The sequence below is a fragment of the Ahaetulla prasina genome, chromosome 1 (assembly GCF_028640845.1).
Source record: "Ahaetulla prasina isolate Xishuangbanna chromosome 1, ASM2864084v1, whole genome shotgun sequence".
NCBI classification, from domain to species: domain Eukaryota; kingdom Metazoa; phylum Chordata; class Lepidosauria; order Squamata; family Colubridae; genus Ahaetulla; species Ahaetulla prasina.
The window spans coordinates 376,550,629-376,565,303 of record NC_080539.1 but is presented as its reverse complement, the minus strand read 5'-3'; the positions used below and the strand labels follow the sequence as shown (position 1 = coordinate 376,565,303).

Genomic DNA, 14,675 nt, shown 5'->3' with positions numbered 1-14,675 from the left:
AGGCCAAGGAGAGGTCCCAGAAAGGACATCCTGCAGAATTCAGGCAACGAATCAATCTGGGAAGAGATCAAATCCTCTCCAGAATCGTTGATAAAGCCACGATGGCGCTTGCAACGCACTTACGAAAGCGGCGGAGTTTCCACCCCAATGTTGCCGCTGCCATCTTGCCTTTTTTTTTTTTTTAAACTGTGCCCCCCTTGAGACACCCTTAAGATGCCACGCCCCAGAGAGGGAGGGGCTGGGCTTCCCTGCGGTGGTGGGGGTTGGGAGACCTAGACCTTGCCAATTATCCCCTCAGCTGATGGTGCCCTCTCTCCTGCAGCAGCAGCTGGGGGCACCATGCTTTGCTAATGCACAGGTATGGATTAATGCAGGGGTCTCCAACCTTGGCAACTTTAAGCCCGGAGGACTTCAACTCCCAGAATTCCCCAGCCAGAGAAGCTGGCTGGGGAATTCTGGGAGTTGAAGTCCTCCGGGCTTAAAGTTGCCAAGGTTGGAGACCCCTGGACTAGGTACCACCTGGCTCTACCATCGTACCTGTGAGAGGGACCTACACTAGGCGTCCTAATAGACTACTATTGAGCCAGCACTGTGCTGCAGCTGTGTTGTGTCTCGCCCGCTCCCCCTGCCGCAGCCGGGCCCCTCTTATCTCCTGCCGGACGCTGATAGTTCGGAAGAATGTCCTGGCATGCCTCCAGGCCCCAGCCCTGGCACCATGCCCGGACAGGCCGAGCAAGACGAAGGGCCTGATGTGCCTTCAGCCCCCAGTCCTGGCACCATGCCCAGGCAAACGGAGCAACTAAACCCCTCCCCCACAGCATGTGAGCCTGAAGAATGTGAAGCCAGTCACGAGCTGGAATTACCGGCAGCTGGAGGCTGGAGGGACCCATGCTTCCGGAGAGTCGAGAGGCGACGTCAGCAAAAGGAAGGGAGGGGCAGGCCTGGATAAGTGCTGAGTCATGGAGCCACACCCCATGGCCTATATAAAGGATCTGCTTTCTGGCATTCTCTGAGTCAGGCAAAGTCTAACTTGGCTTGCTGAAGTCACATCTTGGACTCCTGCCTGCCTTGAGAACTCTGATAGGACTTTGGCAAAGCTGCAGAGGCACGCTTGATACGGACTTCCCTGACCCGGCCGTCAGCGGAGGAGTGGGACACGACAAGCTGCCAGAAAAGCCAAGCCAAGGCAGTCCTTGCAGGGTTGTTTTTTTTTTTTAGGAAAAGAAAAATCAATTGTCTGAAATGGTCTAGGGCAGGGGTATCAAAGTCATTGAGGGCCGCATCAGGGCTGTGGTTGATCTCGGGGGTTGGGAGGAGGGGAGTGGGATGTAGGTGTGGCCGGCTGGATGGGTGTGTCCAATTGGGTAGGCGTGGCATTTTGAGACCACTCCCCAAACTGCTGGCATGTTTCCTCTTTGCACTGGGTAGACCAGAATGGCCCTGCAGGTCGAATCTGACCACATCGCAGGTCGGATCCGGCCCGCGGGCCTTGAGTTTGACACCCGTGATACGGGGTCTCCCGCTTGAGTTTTTCTGCCTTTAAATGGAATGGCCTTATCAAGCAAACGTCCCTTAATTGGGTCTGAAGTGGCTGCCAGACTGCGATTTAGGATACGGGACTTTTTAAAAAAAAAACACTTTAAAAAACTGCCTGGGAAGATACTGGGAAAAAAGAATCAATAAACAGATTTGTGAAGTTACAAATAAGGTTGTAACTAGTAGCCAGCACGGGTTGGTTAAAAACAGATCGTGCCAAACCAATCGGATTTCGTCCTTTGACAAAGTGATTAAATTGGTAAACCAGCGAAATGCTGTGGAGATCGTATACTTAGACTTGAGCAAGGCATTCGACAAAGTAGACCACAACCTATTTCTCGGTAAGCTAGAAAAATGTGGGATAGACAGCATCACCACCAGATGGATTTGTAACTGGCTGGATAAAACGTACTTAAGACTGGAGGGCCACCTGTCCGAAATGCTATAGGGTCTCCTGCTTGAGCCAGGGGTGGGACTAGAGGACCTCCAGGGTCCCTTCCAGCTCTATATCTCATGTTTTTGGAGAGAGCAAAGAAGCTTCTTGGATGAGAAGTGAAACATCTTCAAAGAAAAACCAGAAGGTTCAGTTGCTCCTTGAAAAAAAGCACCTTTGGGACAACCAGGACCCCGAACGACGGAGAATCTCCACATATATTTTTGGAGAGCAGCAGACATTTTTAGAGAAGATAAATTGAGTTTCTGGTGAATTTCTGGTCTCTGATTTGTCTTTTTCCTTTCGGAGGGGTGAATGCGCAAGCGCTCGAGGGCACAGTGCGGGGATGAGGCGGCCTGTAGACGGTCCCTGCCGCCTCCTTCCCGGGCTCTCCGAGGCTTCTGGTCCAATCCTGGAGGACCCAATGGGGTGGGTCCTCCCCGCCTGCCCCCAGCTGACCCTCCAGCCACGCCGCTAGCACCATTTCAGGGGCTTCTGGATTTTGACGTGGGGCAGCGCCAACAGGAACTTGCTGCTAGGCCAGTACTCTATGGAGGGCTCACTGCTGGGCAGGTCCTGGTTGATGTCTAAGAAGAGGATGAGGGTGACGCAATGCAGGATGGCCATGTTGATGAAGACGTGCCTGTGGGGGGAAGCAGCAGACCCTCGGTCACTTCCACTTCATCCCCTCCGCCCTCTCTGGCTCCCTGGCGCCTGGGGGTGATCCAGGGCAAATCGCCACAGCCAACTCACAGCCCTCCGTCTCTCCCTCCCTCCCTCCTGCCATCTCTCTCTCCCTCCTTCCCTCTCTCTCTCCCCCTCTCTTCTTCCCTCTCTCCCTCCTTCCCTTCCTCCCTCTGTCTCTCCCTCCCTCCTTCCCTCTCTCTCTCCCTCTCTCTCTCCCTCTCTCCTTCCCTCCCTCCCTCCTCCTTCCTCCTTCCTCCGCCTCCTCCTCCTTCCCTCCGCCTCCCTCCTCCTCTCTCTCCTCCCTCCTTCCTCCCTCCTCCTTCCTCCTCCTGCCTCCTCTCCTTCCTCTCTCTCCCTCCTTCCCTCTCCTCCCTCCTTCCCACCTCCTTCCCTCTCCTCCTTCCTCCTTCCCTCCATCTCCTCCCTCCTCTCTCTCCTCCTCCCTCCTTCCTCCCTCCTCCTCCTCCTCCTCCTCCTCTCTCCTCTCTCCTTCCTCTCTCCTCCTTCCTCCTTCCCTCCTTCCTCCCTCCTTCTCTCTCTCCTCCCTCCTCCTCCTTCCTCCCTCCTTCCCGCCTCCCCTCTCTCTCCTTCCCTCTCTCTCCCTCTCCTTCCTCTCTCCCTCCTCCTTCCCACTCTCCTTCCTCTCTCCCTCCTCCTTCCCTCCATCTCTCCTCCTCCTTCTCTCTCCTCCTCCTCCTTCCTCCTCCTCCTTCCTTCCTCCTCCATCTCTCCTCCTGCCTCCTTCCCTCCTCCCTCCTTTCATCTCTCTTTCTTCCTCCCTCCATCTCTCCCTCCCTCCTTTCATCTCTCTCTCCCTTCCTCCCTCCGTCTCTCCCTCCCTCCCTCCGTCTCTCCCTCCCTCCTTCCATCTCTCCCTCCTTCCCGCTTTCCCTCCCTCCCTCCTTCCCTCCATCTCTCCCTCCCTCCCTCCCTCCTTCCCTCTCTCCCTCCCTCCCTTCCCTGTCTCTCTCCCCCCCTTCCATCTCTCCCTCCCTCTTACCAGAAACTGTGGAGGTAGCAAAAGTTGAGCTTTTGGCAGAAGCCGCAGAAAAATTTGTCCACCAGCCAGCAGCTGATGGCGACGACCCACCAGAAGGTCATGATCCACGCCGTGCGCGTGACAGCCTGGCTCCTGCACCTGCGGAAGGGGGTCAAAGGCTTAGCGGCCCTCCGTCCAGCAGATCAATGCCTCCTTGGGGGTGGGGGGGAGCTCCCCACGGTGTCCCAGCCTGGGTCCCCCCCCACCTGGGTCTCGCTTTGCTAAGTGGCAGCTGGGTTCAGGCTTTGCGACAGAATACAGGGCGTCCTCAATTTACGCCCGTTCATTTAGTGACTGAAGTTACAACGGCCCTGAGTAAAAGGACTCAGGGCCCAAATCTCAGCTGCCCACCCTCTTCCCTTCAGAGGGCCAGCGGCCACCGGGCAGCGCTGCAAGGAAACTCCCTTACCTCTGCACCTCCATGAAGGCCAGGTAGAGCAGGTGGAAAGCCATGCAGTTGAGGATGTAAGCATTGAGGGCCGGCTTGACAAAGGACATCAGGGTGCTGGTCACCAACACGACGGCCACAAAGGTGAGGAACTGCTCCCTAAGGGAGGGACGGCCAGGTTCAGGCCATGGAGAAGGTGCTTCCTCTTCCTCTTCCTCTTCCCCTTTTCCCTCTCCTCCTCTTCCTCATTTCCTTCTTCCTCCTCCTCAAACTTCTTCCTTCCTTCCTCCCTCCCTCCCTCCTCCTCCTCCTCAACCTTTCTTTCTCCTCCTCTTTCCACTCCTCCCACTCTTCCCCCTCCTCATTTCCTTCTCCTGCCTCCTCTCCCTCCTCCTTTCCTCCCCCTCAACCTTCTTTCTTTCTTTCTCCTCCTCTTCTCCTCCCCATCTCTCTCCCCTTCCTCCTTTTCCTCCTCCTTCCTTCCTCCTCCTTTTCTTTCTTTCTCCTCCCCCTCTCCTCCTCCCCCTTCTCCCTCCTCCTCCTTTCCCCTTCTATCCTTTTTCCTTCCTTCCTCCCTCCTCCTCCTCCTCCAGGCAAGATTGCTGCAGCCAGGCTGCAGGGCAACATCCCAAAAAGTTGTCAATGCCCATAAAACACATTTGACTCGGAGTGCAGCCGTGGTAGTGGGCAATACTCAGCCCCCAACAACCCCCCTTTGTGTGTTATCCGATGCTGAGGTTGTGCGGCACATTGGAAGGTGACACGAAACTTTGTTAGTGCTAACTTCTTTGGGTGGGTGTGGGAGGGGGCTAAGCTTTCTCTGCAAATCCATCCTTTTTGTTGTGTTTGCAGTTTGTTGAACCGCTAAGCCAGTATTTCTCAATCTTGGCTATTTTAAGGCAAGTGGACTTCAGCTCCCAGAATTCTGCTGGCTTCTCTCAACATTCGGAGGACCCAGGCCCTATTTTTCAATCTTGGCAACTTTAAGGTGAGTGGACTTCAACTCCCAGAATTCCCAGTTGAAGTCCACACCTCTTAAGGTCGCCAAGACCGAGAAACGCTGACCACCGTTATCACCTAAACCAAGGCTCTCCAAACTTGGCAACTTTAAGACGTGTGGACTTCAACTCCCAGAATTCCTCAGCCAGCTCTGGGAGTTGAAGTCCACAAGTCTTAAAGTTGCCAAGTTTGGAGACCCTTGACCTAAGCATAGCCACTTTGAGAAATCTCTTTGGCCACCTCTGGCTCCAGATGTTTCTCCACCATCCAACACGTCCAGCAGAGAGAATAGAATAGAATAGAAAATAGGATAGGATAGGGTAGGGTAGGATAGGTAGGGTAGGGTAGAACAGAACAGAACAGAATAAAATGAATTAGAATAGAATAGAATAGAATAGAATAGAATGGAATGGAATGGAACAGAATAGAATAGAATAGAATAGAATGAATTAGAATAGCATAGAACAGAATAGAATAGAATAACAGAGTTGGAAGGGACCTTGAAGGTCTTCCAGTCCAACCCCCTGCTCAGGCAGCAAACTCTATGTCAGTGATGCCGAACCTTTTTGGCACCGAGTGCCCAAAATAGAGCCTGTGTGGTGGAGCGCCAAATACCCGAAGACCAGCTGGCCGGCAGGCGTGCCCACAGAGAGGGCTCCGGGGGGGGGGGTCCCACCTCACAGCCCTAGACCATTTCAGACAAGCGGCCGTCCAATCTCTTCTTAAAAACTTCCAGTGTTGGAAGCACTCACAACTTCTGGTGGCAGGCAGTTCCGCTGATTAATTGTTCACACTGTCAGGAATTTTCTCCTTTCTAGGTTCTAGGTTGCTGCAGTTTTGATTCCCTGCCTGCTGCCTGCTCAGCTTTCGGCCTCCTTCTGCCAGGCCAGCTTTGGGGTCCAGAGAAACCCCCATCCCCAACCTCCAGCCGGAAGGGAAGAGCTGCCCCAGGGGTGCGTGTGTGGGTGTTCCTTACCTGTTTTTGATGAAGGAAGGGAAATAGCGGACGGGGAACCAGAAGCCGTAAGAGATGCAGAGAGTCCAGATGATGGACAGTTCATCCAGGAGCTGCCCGGCGTAACTCAGGGTCATGTGGTAATAGAAGGAGAAGACGCCTGGGGAGGAAGAGGGGCGGCTTAACGGAGTGACAGAGTTGGAAGGGGCCTCGGAGGTCATCTAGTCCAACCCCCTGCTCAAACGGCAGAGCATCTGGGCTGCAAATGAGGCCCAATCCTGTGTGAGCTTCGGAACCCCTTAACGACCGTTGGAAAAAATGTCATAAAATCTGCTCAGTGGCCTGATGACCTGCTTTGCGACCGTTGTGACTGACGACCATAACTGGCAGGCTCCATTACGGTCATAAGACGAGAACCGTGCTTTCCCCAAAGTGTCCTTCCTACAGGTAGTCCTCGACGTACGACCACAATTGAGCCCCAAATGTATGTTGCTAAGGGAGACGATGGAGCTTCGCTTCATTTTACAATTGACTCATACTTATGACGGTCCCAGTGTCTCGAGTCACATGACTCCCCCTTTTGTGACCTTCTGGCAAGCAAAGTCCATCAGGGAAGCCAGATTCGCTTAACAACCGTGCGACTCACTGAACGACGACAGTGATTCGCTTAACAACGGTGTCAAGAAAAGACCGTAAAATGCGGCAGAGCTCAACTGTTTCCCTTGGCAATGGAAATTTTGGACTTTTCAAAGATAATATAGCCTTAAAATAAAGATGGAACTAGTTGTCTTGATGTTGATGCTTGGCTGGTCTACCGCGCAGGGCTGATAGCGAGGCCGGCCCGGGCCTTCTGCTCATGACTTCATGATAACCTACCAACAAACAGGCCTTTTGGATAAGAATATGGTGGATTATTCAAAATGTCCTGAAGAAGAAGGTAAAGTTCCTGCCGCAATTTTTCCTTTTGGGAATTATAACGGATTGTACAGGGATTGAGACTAAATTGATTTTGAACTTAATAACAGCAGCAAGACTGTTGGTTGGACAATATTGGAAGAAAAAAGAGTTACCTACAATAAAAGAATGGATATTGAAAGTTACTAATTTGGCTGAGATGGCTAATATCTCAGCCTTTTTGAAAGACAATACGCAGGAAAGATATTTAACTGAATGGAAAAAATGGATTGATTATTTACAAAACAGATATCAGATTAAGAGATATCAGATTGCCTTTGAATAATTAGGAAGTATTATTTTATATAATGGGGGGGTTGGGAAATGAAAAGATTTGGATGAGGTTAATTGGATTAGAAGGGAAAATTTTATTCTATGTTTGGTTTATGTATAACAATACCTTGTGATTGACCCGGGAAGCCGGGGGAAGGAGGGGGAAGGGGTTTTGAGGGGAGGGGAAAGGGGAAAATGTTTTTGCTTGTTAAAACTTTTTCAATTAAAAAAAAACCCTACCAACAAACAGCTGCAAGATGACGAAACCCCGAATCGGCACTGGACGATAGCGGATATAATCAGTGTTGAGCCACAACATCATGGGGGGCAGGAGGAAGAAGGCAATGTTGCTGAACTGGAGAAAGGAGGGAGGGAAGAAAGGTGGAAGGAAGGAAGAAAAAGGGAGGGAGGGAGGAAAATGGAGGGAGGGAGAGAGAGGGAAAGGAAGGAAGATGGAAGGAAGGAAGGAAAGTGGAGGGAGGGAGAGACAAAGAGGGAGGGACGAAAGAAGGAAGAAAGAAAAATGGGAGGGAGGGAGGGGGAGAGGAAGGAAGGAAGGAAGGAGAAGAGAAGAGAAGAGAAAGGGACAAAAAGGATTAACAATGTTAGAAACCCACATGGAGCAAATCTGTCAGAAGGGGCAAAGCAGAGTTGCTATTCAGCAGGTTCTGACCAGTTCTGGAAAACCGGTAGCGGAAATTTTGAGTAGTTTGGAGAACCGGTAAATACCACCTCTGACCGGCCCCGCCCCCATCTATTCTCTGCCCCCCAAGTGCCAGCTGATCGGGAGGAAAGGGGGATTTTGCAGTAACCTTCCCCTGCTACGCCCACCAAGCCATGCCAGGCCCACAGAACCGGTAGTAAAAAAAATTGCAATCCCACCGCTGGGGCAAAGTCGGTGGCACCCACTCTTTGACAACCCCCCCGGATCTATTGAGCCCACCGGGGCAGAATAAGGGATGTGGGGATGCAAAGGGGCCTCTGTGGCTCAGGCTGCTAATGCAGTCTGTTATTAACAGCAGCTGCCTGCAATTATTGCAGGTTCAAGTCCCACCGGGCCCAAGGTTGACTCAGCCTTCATCCTTTATAAGGGAGGTAAAATGAGGACCCAGATTGTTGGGGGCAATAAGTTGACTTTGTATATAATATACAAATGGATGAAGACTATTGCTTAACATAGTGTAAGCCGCCCTGAGTCTTTGGAGAAGGGCGGGATATAAATGCAAATAAAATAAATAAATAAATAAATAAATAAATAAATAAATAAATAAATAAATAAATAAATAAGAGTTAGTATTGCTTCTGTATTCTCCGTCATTTTTCCTATTGTGTGTGTGTGTGTATGTGTCTGATCTCCGAGCTTGGTGATTTTCAAACTGATGGACTTCGATTCCCAGAATTCCTCAGTCTTGGGCGGCTGGCTGGGGAATTTTGGGAGTCGAAGTCCGCAAATCTTAAAGTTGCCAAGTTTGGAGAGCCTTGGTCTAAGACAGCATTTCTCAACCTGAAGACACCTGAATACTGAATAGAATAGAGCTGGAAGGGACCTTGGAGGTCTTCTAGTCCAGCCCCCCACATCCCTGCTCAAGCAGGAGACCTTATACCATTTCAGACAAATGGCTGTCCAGTCTCTTCTTAAAAACCTCCAGTGATGAAGCACCCACAACTTCTGGTGGCAAGCTGTTCCACTGGTTAATTGTCCTCTCCTTAATTCCAGATTGCTTCTCTCCTTGATTGGTTTCCCTCCATTGTTTCTCATCCTGCCTTCTGATGCTTTGGAAAATAAATTGACCCCCCTCTTCTTTGGGGCAGCCCCTCAAATACAGGAATGCTATCATGTCCCCCCCTTGTTTCTCCAGACTAGCCAAACCCCAAATCCTGCAACCGTCCTTCATGTGTTTTAATCTCCAGGCCTTTAATCATCTTAGTTGCTCTTCTCTGCACTTTTTCCAAAGTCTCAACATCTGTTCAATATTATGGTTATGTTATGTTATGTTCTCATCTTCTCAACTTTTCTTTTCTTTTTTCTTTTCTTTTCTTACCATCTTATCTTCTCATCTCTTCTCTTCTCATCTCATCTTCTCTTCTATCTCATCTTTTCTTTTCTTACCTTTTCTTATCATCTTCCCTTCTCTTCTCATCTCATCTTATCTTATCTAGAGAGCCAGTTTGGCATAGTGTTGACGGCAGCAGGCCAGAAATGGGAAACTGTGGGTTCAAGTCCTGCGCTGGGCACGAAGCCAGCTGGGTCACCCTGTGCCTCTCACGCCTTCTCAACTCTAGAAGGAAGAAGAATGGAAAAGTCCAGGGAAAACCACTTCTGGAAAACCTTGCCAAGAAAACGTTAGGGACTTGTCCAGGCAAGAATTGGCGGAGATGGAACGGAAGAAAGAAAACAAGCTGTTTGCACGGCACGGGGCTCCTTCTCGTGATGAACTGGCTATTAATAGACTAAGCTGGCAGGAATGTGTTGTGATTGTGATCTGTATTCGAAAGGTGACCCACGCAGAAGGAATGGCCGGCCTCAAAATTGAGAGCAATTTCCTGACCGCAAGAAACATTAATCTTAGGCCTCACACACGGTGCTCCATCAATGGGAGGTTCTCCAGAAAGGATTGGATGACTTCAGGATTGCTGCTGCGCTGGGAAGAGGGCTCAACTAGAAGACCTCAAGGTCCCTCCCAGCCTTGGATTCTACGATTCACACCCTGGCAGACTCTTAATTTCTACCTGACACCAATTTAACAAATTAACAGAGTTGGAAGGGACATTTATCGCCTGCTTTGCCGGATGCGTGCCAAATTAACTGTACTACTAGAAGGCTGATTGAGTGCCGTGTCTGACTAATTCTTCAAATCCTTGATTTAATCTGCCTTTGACAACATTCCCAGGTCTGGTGGCCATGAGTTCCACAGGGTAATCATACAGATACTTGCAGAATAACAAACCCTGCCTACATCATTTCTGACTGATGGCAGTCCAGTCTCTTCCCGAAAGCTTCCAGGGATGAAGCTCCCATAACTTCTGAAGGCAACTTCTGTTCCATGGGTTGATTGCTCTCACTATCAGAAAATTTCTCCTTATTTCCAGGTTGAATCTCTCCTTGATCAGTTTCCATGCATTGTTCCATGTCTGGCCTTCAGGGGCTTTGGAAAATAGCTTGACCCCCTTCCTCCTCTCTGGGGCAGCCCCTCAAATATTGGCAGACGGCTATCCTGTCTCCCCTGGTCCTTCTCTTAGCTAGACCAGCCAGGCCCAGTTCCTGCAACTGTTCATCGTCTGTTTTAGCCTCCAGTCCCCTCATCATCCTGGTTGCTCTTCTCTGCACTCTTTCAAGAGTTTCAGCATCTTTTTTATAGTGTGGTGATCAAAACTGGATACAGGATTCCAGATATGGCCTTACTAAAGCTTTCCAGAGAGGTATTAGTACCTTACTTGATCTTGATTGTATCCCTCTGTTAATGCAATTTAGGATTGTATTGGCTTTTTTAGCTGCCACTGCACACTGCTGGCTCATTTTTAATCGGCTGTCCACTAAGACTCCAGGATCCCTCTCCCAGTCACTGCTATTAAGCCTGGTTTCACCCAGTCTATATTTGTATTTCTGTTTTTTCTTGCCTAAGTGTAAGACTTTACTTGTCTTTACCTTGAATTTTATTTTCTTAGATAGGGACCAGTGTTTGGTAGCATTTCCAGAACCTTCTGCTCCAGTTCAGGTGGCCTATTTTGAAGGCTTAGCATCAGATTTTGACAGCCTTGCTTACTCTATAATCAGCGAGGCATTGCAACTTAAGTGATGTTCTAAACCTAAAGGATTAAATCAGATTCTTGGCTCACCTTGTGCCAAAAACCTAGTTACAAGAGGTACTCATTGGAAACCTGCTCTCTTGTCAGAATCTGGTTAACCTGAATCGTTTTGACTTCTGCACGGATACCACTGAATTGGAAGCAAAGACGTTTTTTAGGAATGACAGAGTTGGAAGGGACCTCGGAGGTCTTCTAGTCCAACCCTCTGCTCAAGCAGGAGTCCCTACCTATACCATTCCTGAGGCAGCCAGCCGGCTACCAATGGAGCTGGCGACAGACTCAGATGATGAGGAGGAGGTTGGGGAGGAATTTGGGCCAGTTCTGGAGCCTGGGGGGGGGGAAGGCTCTGATGGATGGTCTGCGTCAGATGCAGAGATAGAGCCAGAGCCTTTCCCAGCCACCGGAGAGGCAGCTGCCTTCGGAGGCTGAGATGAGTGAGGAGGAAGAACAGCTGGGGCCTGTTCCAGATGTACGTATGCGCAGAGCAGTTAGGAGAGGTGATGACAAGGAGTCGACTCGGGAAGCAAAGCACACGTGGACGCTGAACAGCCCTTCCCTGGCTGGGGAATAAATAGAAGGAAGAGGAAGTGGTTGTCGTAGGAGACAACCGTTCGTATTTCTGAAGATTTTGCTCACGGTGTTTCGTGCCACAAAGACTGCTTGCCAGAACTTCATTTGCAGCCCTTCGGCTGGTCACGGCCTTGCAATTATTGCGAGGAACTGATAAAGTCTGTTATCGCGGTTAATTCCTTGAAGGATTCCTGTCTGGATTTTTCAGTGGGTGAATGCCATTAATTCACAAGAGGTGTTTTTCATGACAAGGAGTCTGTTTCTTCCGCTATGGCTGGGCCAGAACAATTCCAGACAAACTGGCTGTCCAGCCTCTCCTTAAAAAGCCTCCATGGATGGAACATCCACAACTTCCAGAGGCAGGCCGTTCCGCTGATTAAATGTCCTCACTCTCAGGAAATTTCTCCTTAGTTCCAGGTTGCTTCTCTCCTTGGTTCATTTCCAATCGTTGCTTCTCGTCCTGCCTTCAGGTGCTTTGGAGAAGCAATTCAATAGGTTACAAGGAACTGAAACGGCAGAGAAATGGCAGAGAAATGGTGACCATAAATCAATTATTGACTGCATCCTTCTTCCTTGTTCCTTACTTTAATTGCTCAGGCTTTCAATTGTGTTTCCAGATAATTCCCTGGCTTGCACGCAGATCGAGCCCTCATTTTCCAGCCGGTTTTGCTGATCCCATTGGGGGCCAACCTGGAGCCATCGGGAAGCAGTTTCGACTTCTCGGTCCAGTTCTTGATTAAAGTGTATCCCATTGAGGACCTGTATACTGCACGAATCAAGAAGAGGGCCGTGAAAATATTTGCAGATCCCTCGCATCCTGGACATAAACTGTTTCAACTCCTACCCTCAAAACGACGCTATAGAGCACTGCACACCAGAACAACTAGACACAAGAACAGTTTTTTCCCGAAGGCCATCACTCTGCTAAACAAATAATTCCCTCAACACTGTCAAACTGTTTACTGAATCTGCTCTACTATTAATCTTCTCATCGTTCCCATCACCAATCTCTTTCCACTATGACTGTATGACTATAACTTGTTGCTGGCAATCCTTATGATTTATATTGATATATTGACCATCAATTGTGTTGTAAATGTTGTACCTTGATGAACGTATCTTTTCTTTTATATACACTGAGAGCATATGCACCAAGACAAATTCCTTGTGTGTCCAATCACACTTGGCCAATAAAATTCTATTCTATTCTATTAAGATTGCGTTGGCTATTGATTTTTACTAGGGATATTAAGCAGAACCTACAGTAAAGAAATTCAATATTTGATTTTACACATAATTACAGCTGCAAGGATTGTCTATGCACAGTTCTGGAAAAATGAAAAGGTACCAAAGGAGGAAGAAATAATCAAGAAAATTCTGGACTGCGTGGAGATGGATAAATTAACGAAAGAAATAAAAGAAAAGGAAGACACAGAATATTATCAAATATGGACCAAGTGGTAACAATTGGTTAGAGAAGTGGAAAAGTAAATATGAATAAATGATGGAGAAGAGAATGTGACAAATGTATAAAATATTGTAAATGAATAAAACTAAATATAAAGAGATGATAAAGAGAATAAAAGAGGGGAATACATAAAGTAGAAAGTATGTGGAACGAAACTGACATGCAAAAAGAAAATACATATTATGTGTTTGTGTTATGTATGTATGTTTGTGTTGTGTTGTTGTAAAATCAATAAAAAACTTTTTTAAAAAAAGATTGCGCTGGCTAGGGAGTTCTGGGATAAATAACGGATTAAGGGAATTGAAAGGTACCTTGTAGGTCATCTAGTCCAACCCCCCACCCAAGCAGGAGACCCTACACCATTTCTGACAGGTGGCAGTCCAGTCTCTTCTTGAAAGCCTCCAGTGATGAAGCTCCCACAACTTCTGGAGGCAAGTTGTTCCACTGATGAATTGTTCTAACTGTCAGGAAATTTCTCCTAAGTTGCTTCTCTCCTTGATTAGTTTCCACCCATTGCTTCTTGTCCTGCCCTCAGGTGCTTTGGAGAATAGCTTGATCCCCAACTCTCCTTCAGGGCAGCCCCTGAGACATTGGAAGACCTTAAGGAGACCTTCATCCCATCCCAATCCACTCTATTCCTCCCGAAAACCTCCCCTGATGGAGCCACCCACCCAGCACCCTAATTCCCCCCCCCTCCACAGTGGATGGGCAGGAGGAGGGGAAAAAAATGGAGCAGTCCATGCTATCCGGAGGAATTACCGAGTTGTAATATTCAGCAATATATTCGGAGCGTTCGAAGTTGGCTTCGCACCAGTCGACCTCGGAGCTGAGATAGGAGAAAACCTGCAACATCCTGACGCCTCCAACGATGCTGCCTTCAAGGAGAGAGAGAGAGAGAGAGAGAAGTCTGCGAAGGAAAGAAGAGGGAAGAAGTGAAGCAAAGTTGCCCATCCAGCTTTTCTGGCTCCCTTTTATGGTGCCCGGCCCACACGGCACAAGCACTGAGCCCACATTATCGCCTGCTTTGCCGGATGCGTGCCAAATTAACTGTACTACTAGATGGCTGATTGAGTGCCGTGTCTGACTAATTCTTCAAATCCTTGATTTAATCTGCCTTTGACAACATTCCCAGGTCTGGTGGCCATGAGTTCCACAGGGTAATCATACAAATACATGCAGAATAACAGACCCTGCCTACATCATTTCTGACCGATGGCAGTCTAGTCTCTTCCCGAAAGCTTCCAGGGATGAAGCTCCCACGACGTCTGAAGGCAACTGGTTGATTCTTCTCACTGTCAGAAAATTTCTCCTTATTTCCAGGTTGAATCTCTCCTTGATCAGTTTCCATCCATTATTCCTTGTCTGGCCTTCAGGGGCTTTGGAAAATAGCTTGACCCCCTTCCTCCTCTCTGGGGCAGCCCCTCAAATATTGGAAGGCTGCTATCCTGTCCCCCGCTGGTCCTTCTCTTCTCAGGCTAATTTTAAAATAAGTTTTTTAATTGCATTTTAAATTGTACATTGTATTATCTGTTTTATTTTTGCCTGAACACCGCCCTGAGTCCTTCG

General features: G+C 48.9%; 1 protein-coding gene across 1 annotated transcript; it reads right to left on the bottom strand.

Moving 5' to 3' along the window:
• Positions 1-509: 509 nt before the first annotated feature.
• On the bottom strand, positions 510-13,979 carry ACER1 (alkaline ceramidase 1). The gene is made up of 6 exons (XM_058163717.1): positions 13,869-13,979; positions 7,505-7,619; positions 6,059-6,197; positions 4,105-4,242; positions 3,657-3,794; positions 510-2,612 (listed from the first exon to the last, which is right to left on the bottom strand). The coding sequence occupies exons 1-6, from the start codon at positions 13,959-13,961 to the stop codon at positions 2,444-2,446; spliced, it is 792 nt and encodes a 263-aa protein (XP_058019700.1). The 5' UTR covers positions 13,962-13,979; the 3' UTR covers positions 510-2,443.
• Positions 13,980-14,675: the final 696 nt, after the last annotated feature.

Excerpts from the sequence above, each read along its gene's own strand:
- ACER1 (XM_058163717.1), bottom strand. The coding sequence starts at position 13,961 with ATGTTGCAGGTTTTCTCCTATCTCAGCTCCGAGGTCGACTGGTGCGAA. Across the intron at positions 7,620-13,868 it reads TTGCTGAATATTACAACTCG|TTCAGCAACATTGCCTTCTT; the intron begins GTAATTCCTCCG and ends TCCTTTCTCCAG. Across the intron at positions 3,795-4,104 it reads GCCTTCATGGAGGTGCAGAG|GTGCAGGAGCCAGGCTGTCA; the intron begins GTAAGGGAGTTT and ends CCCCTTCCGCAG.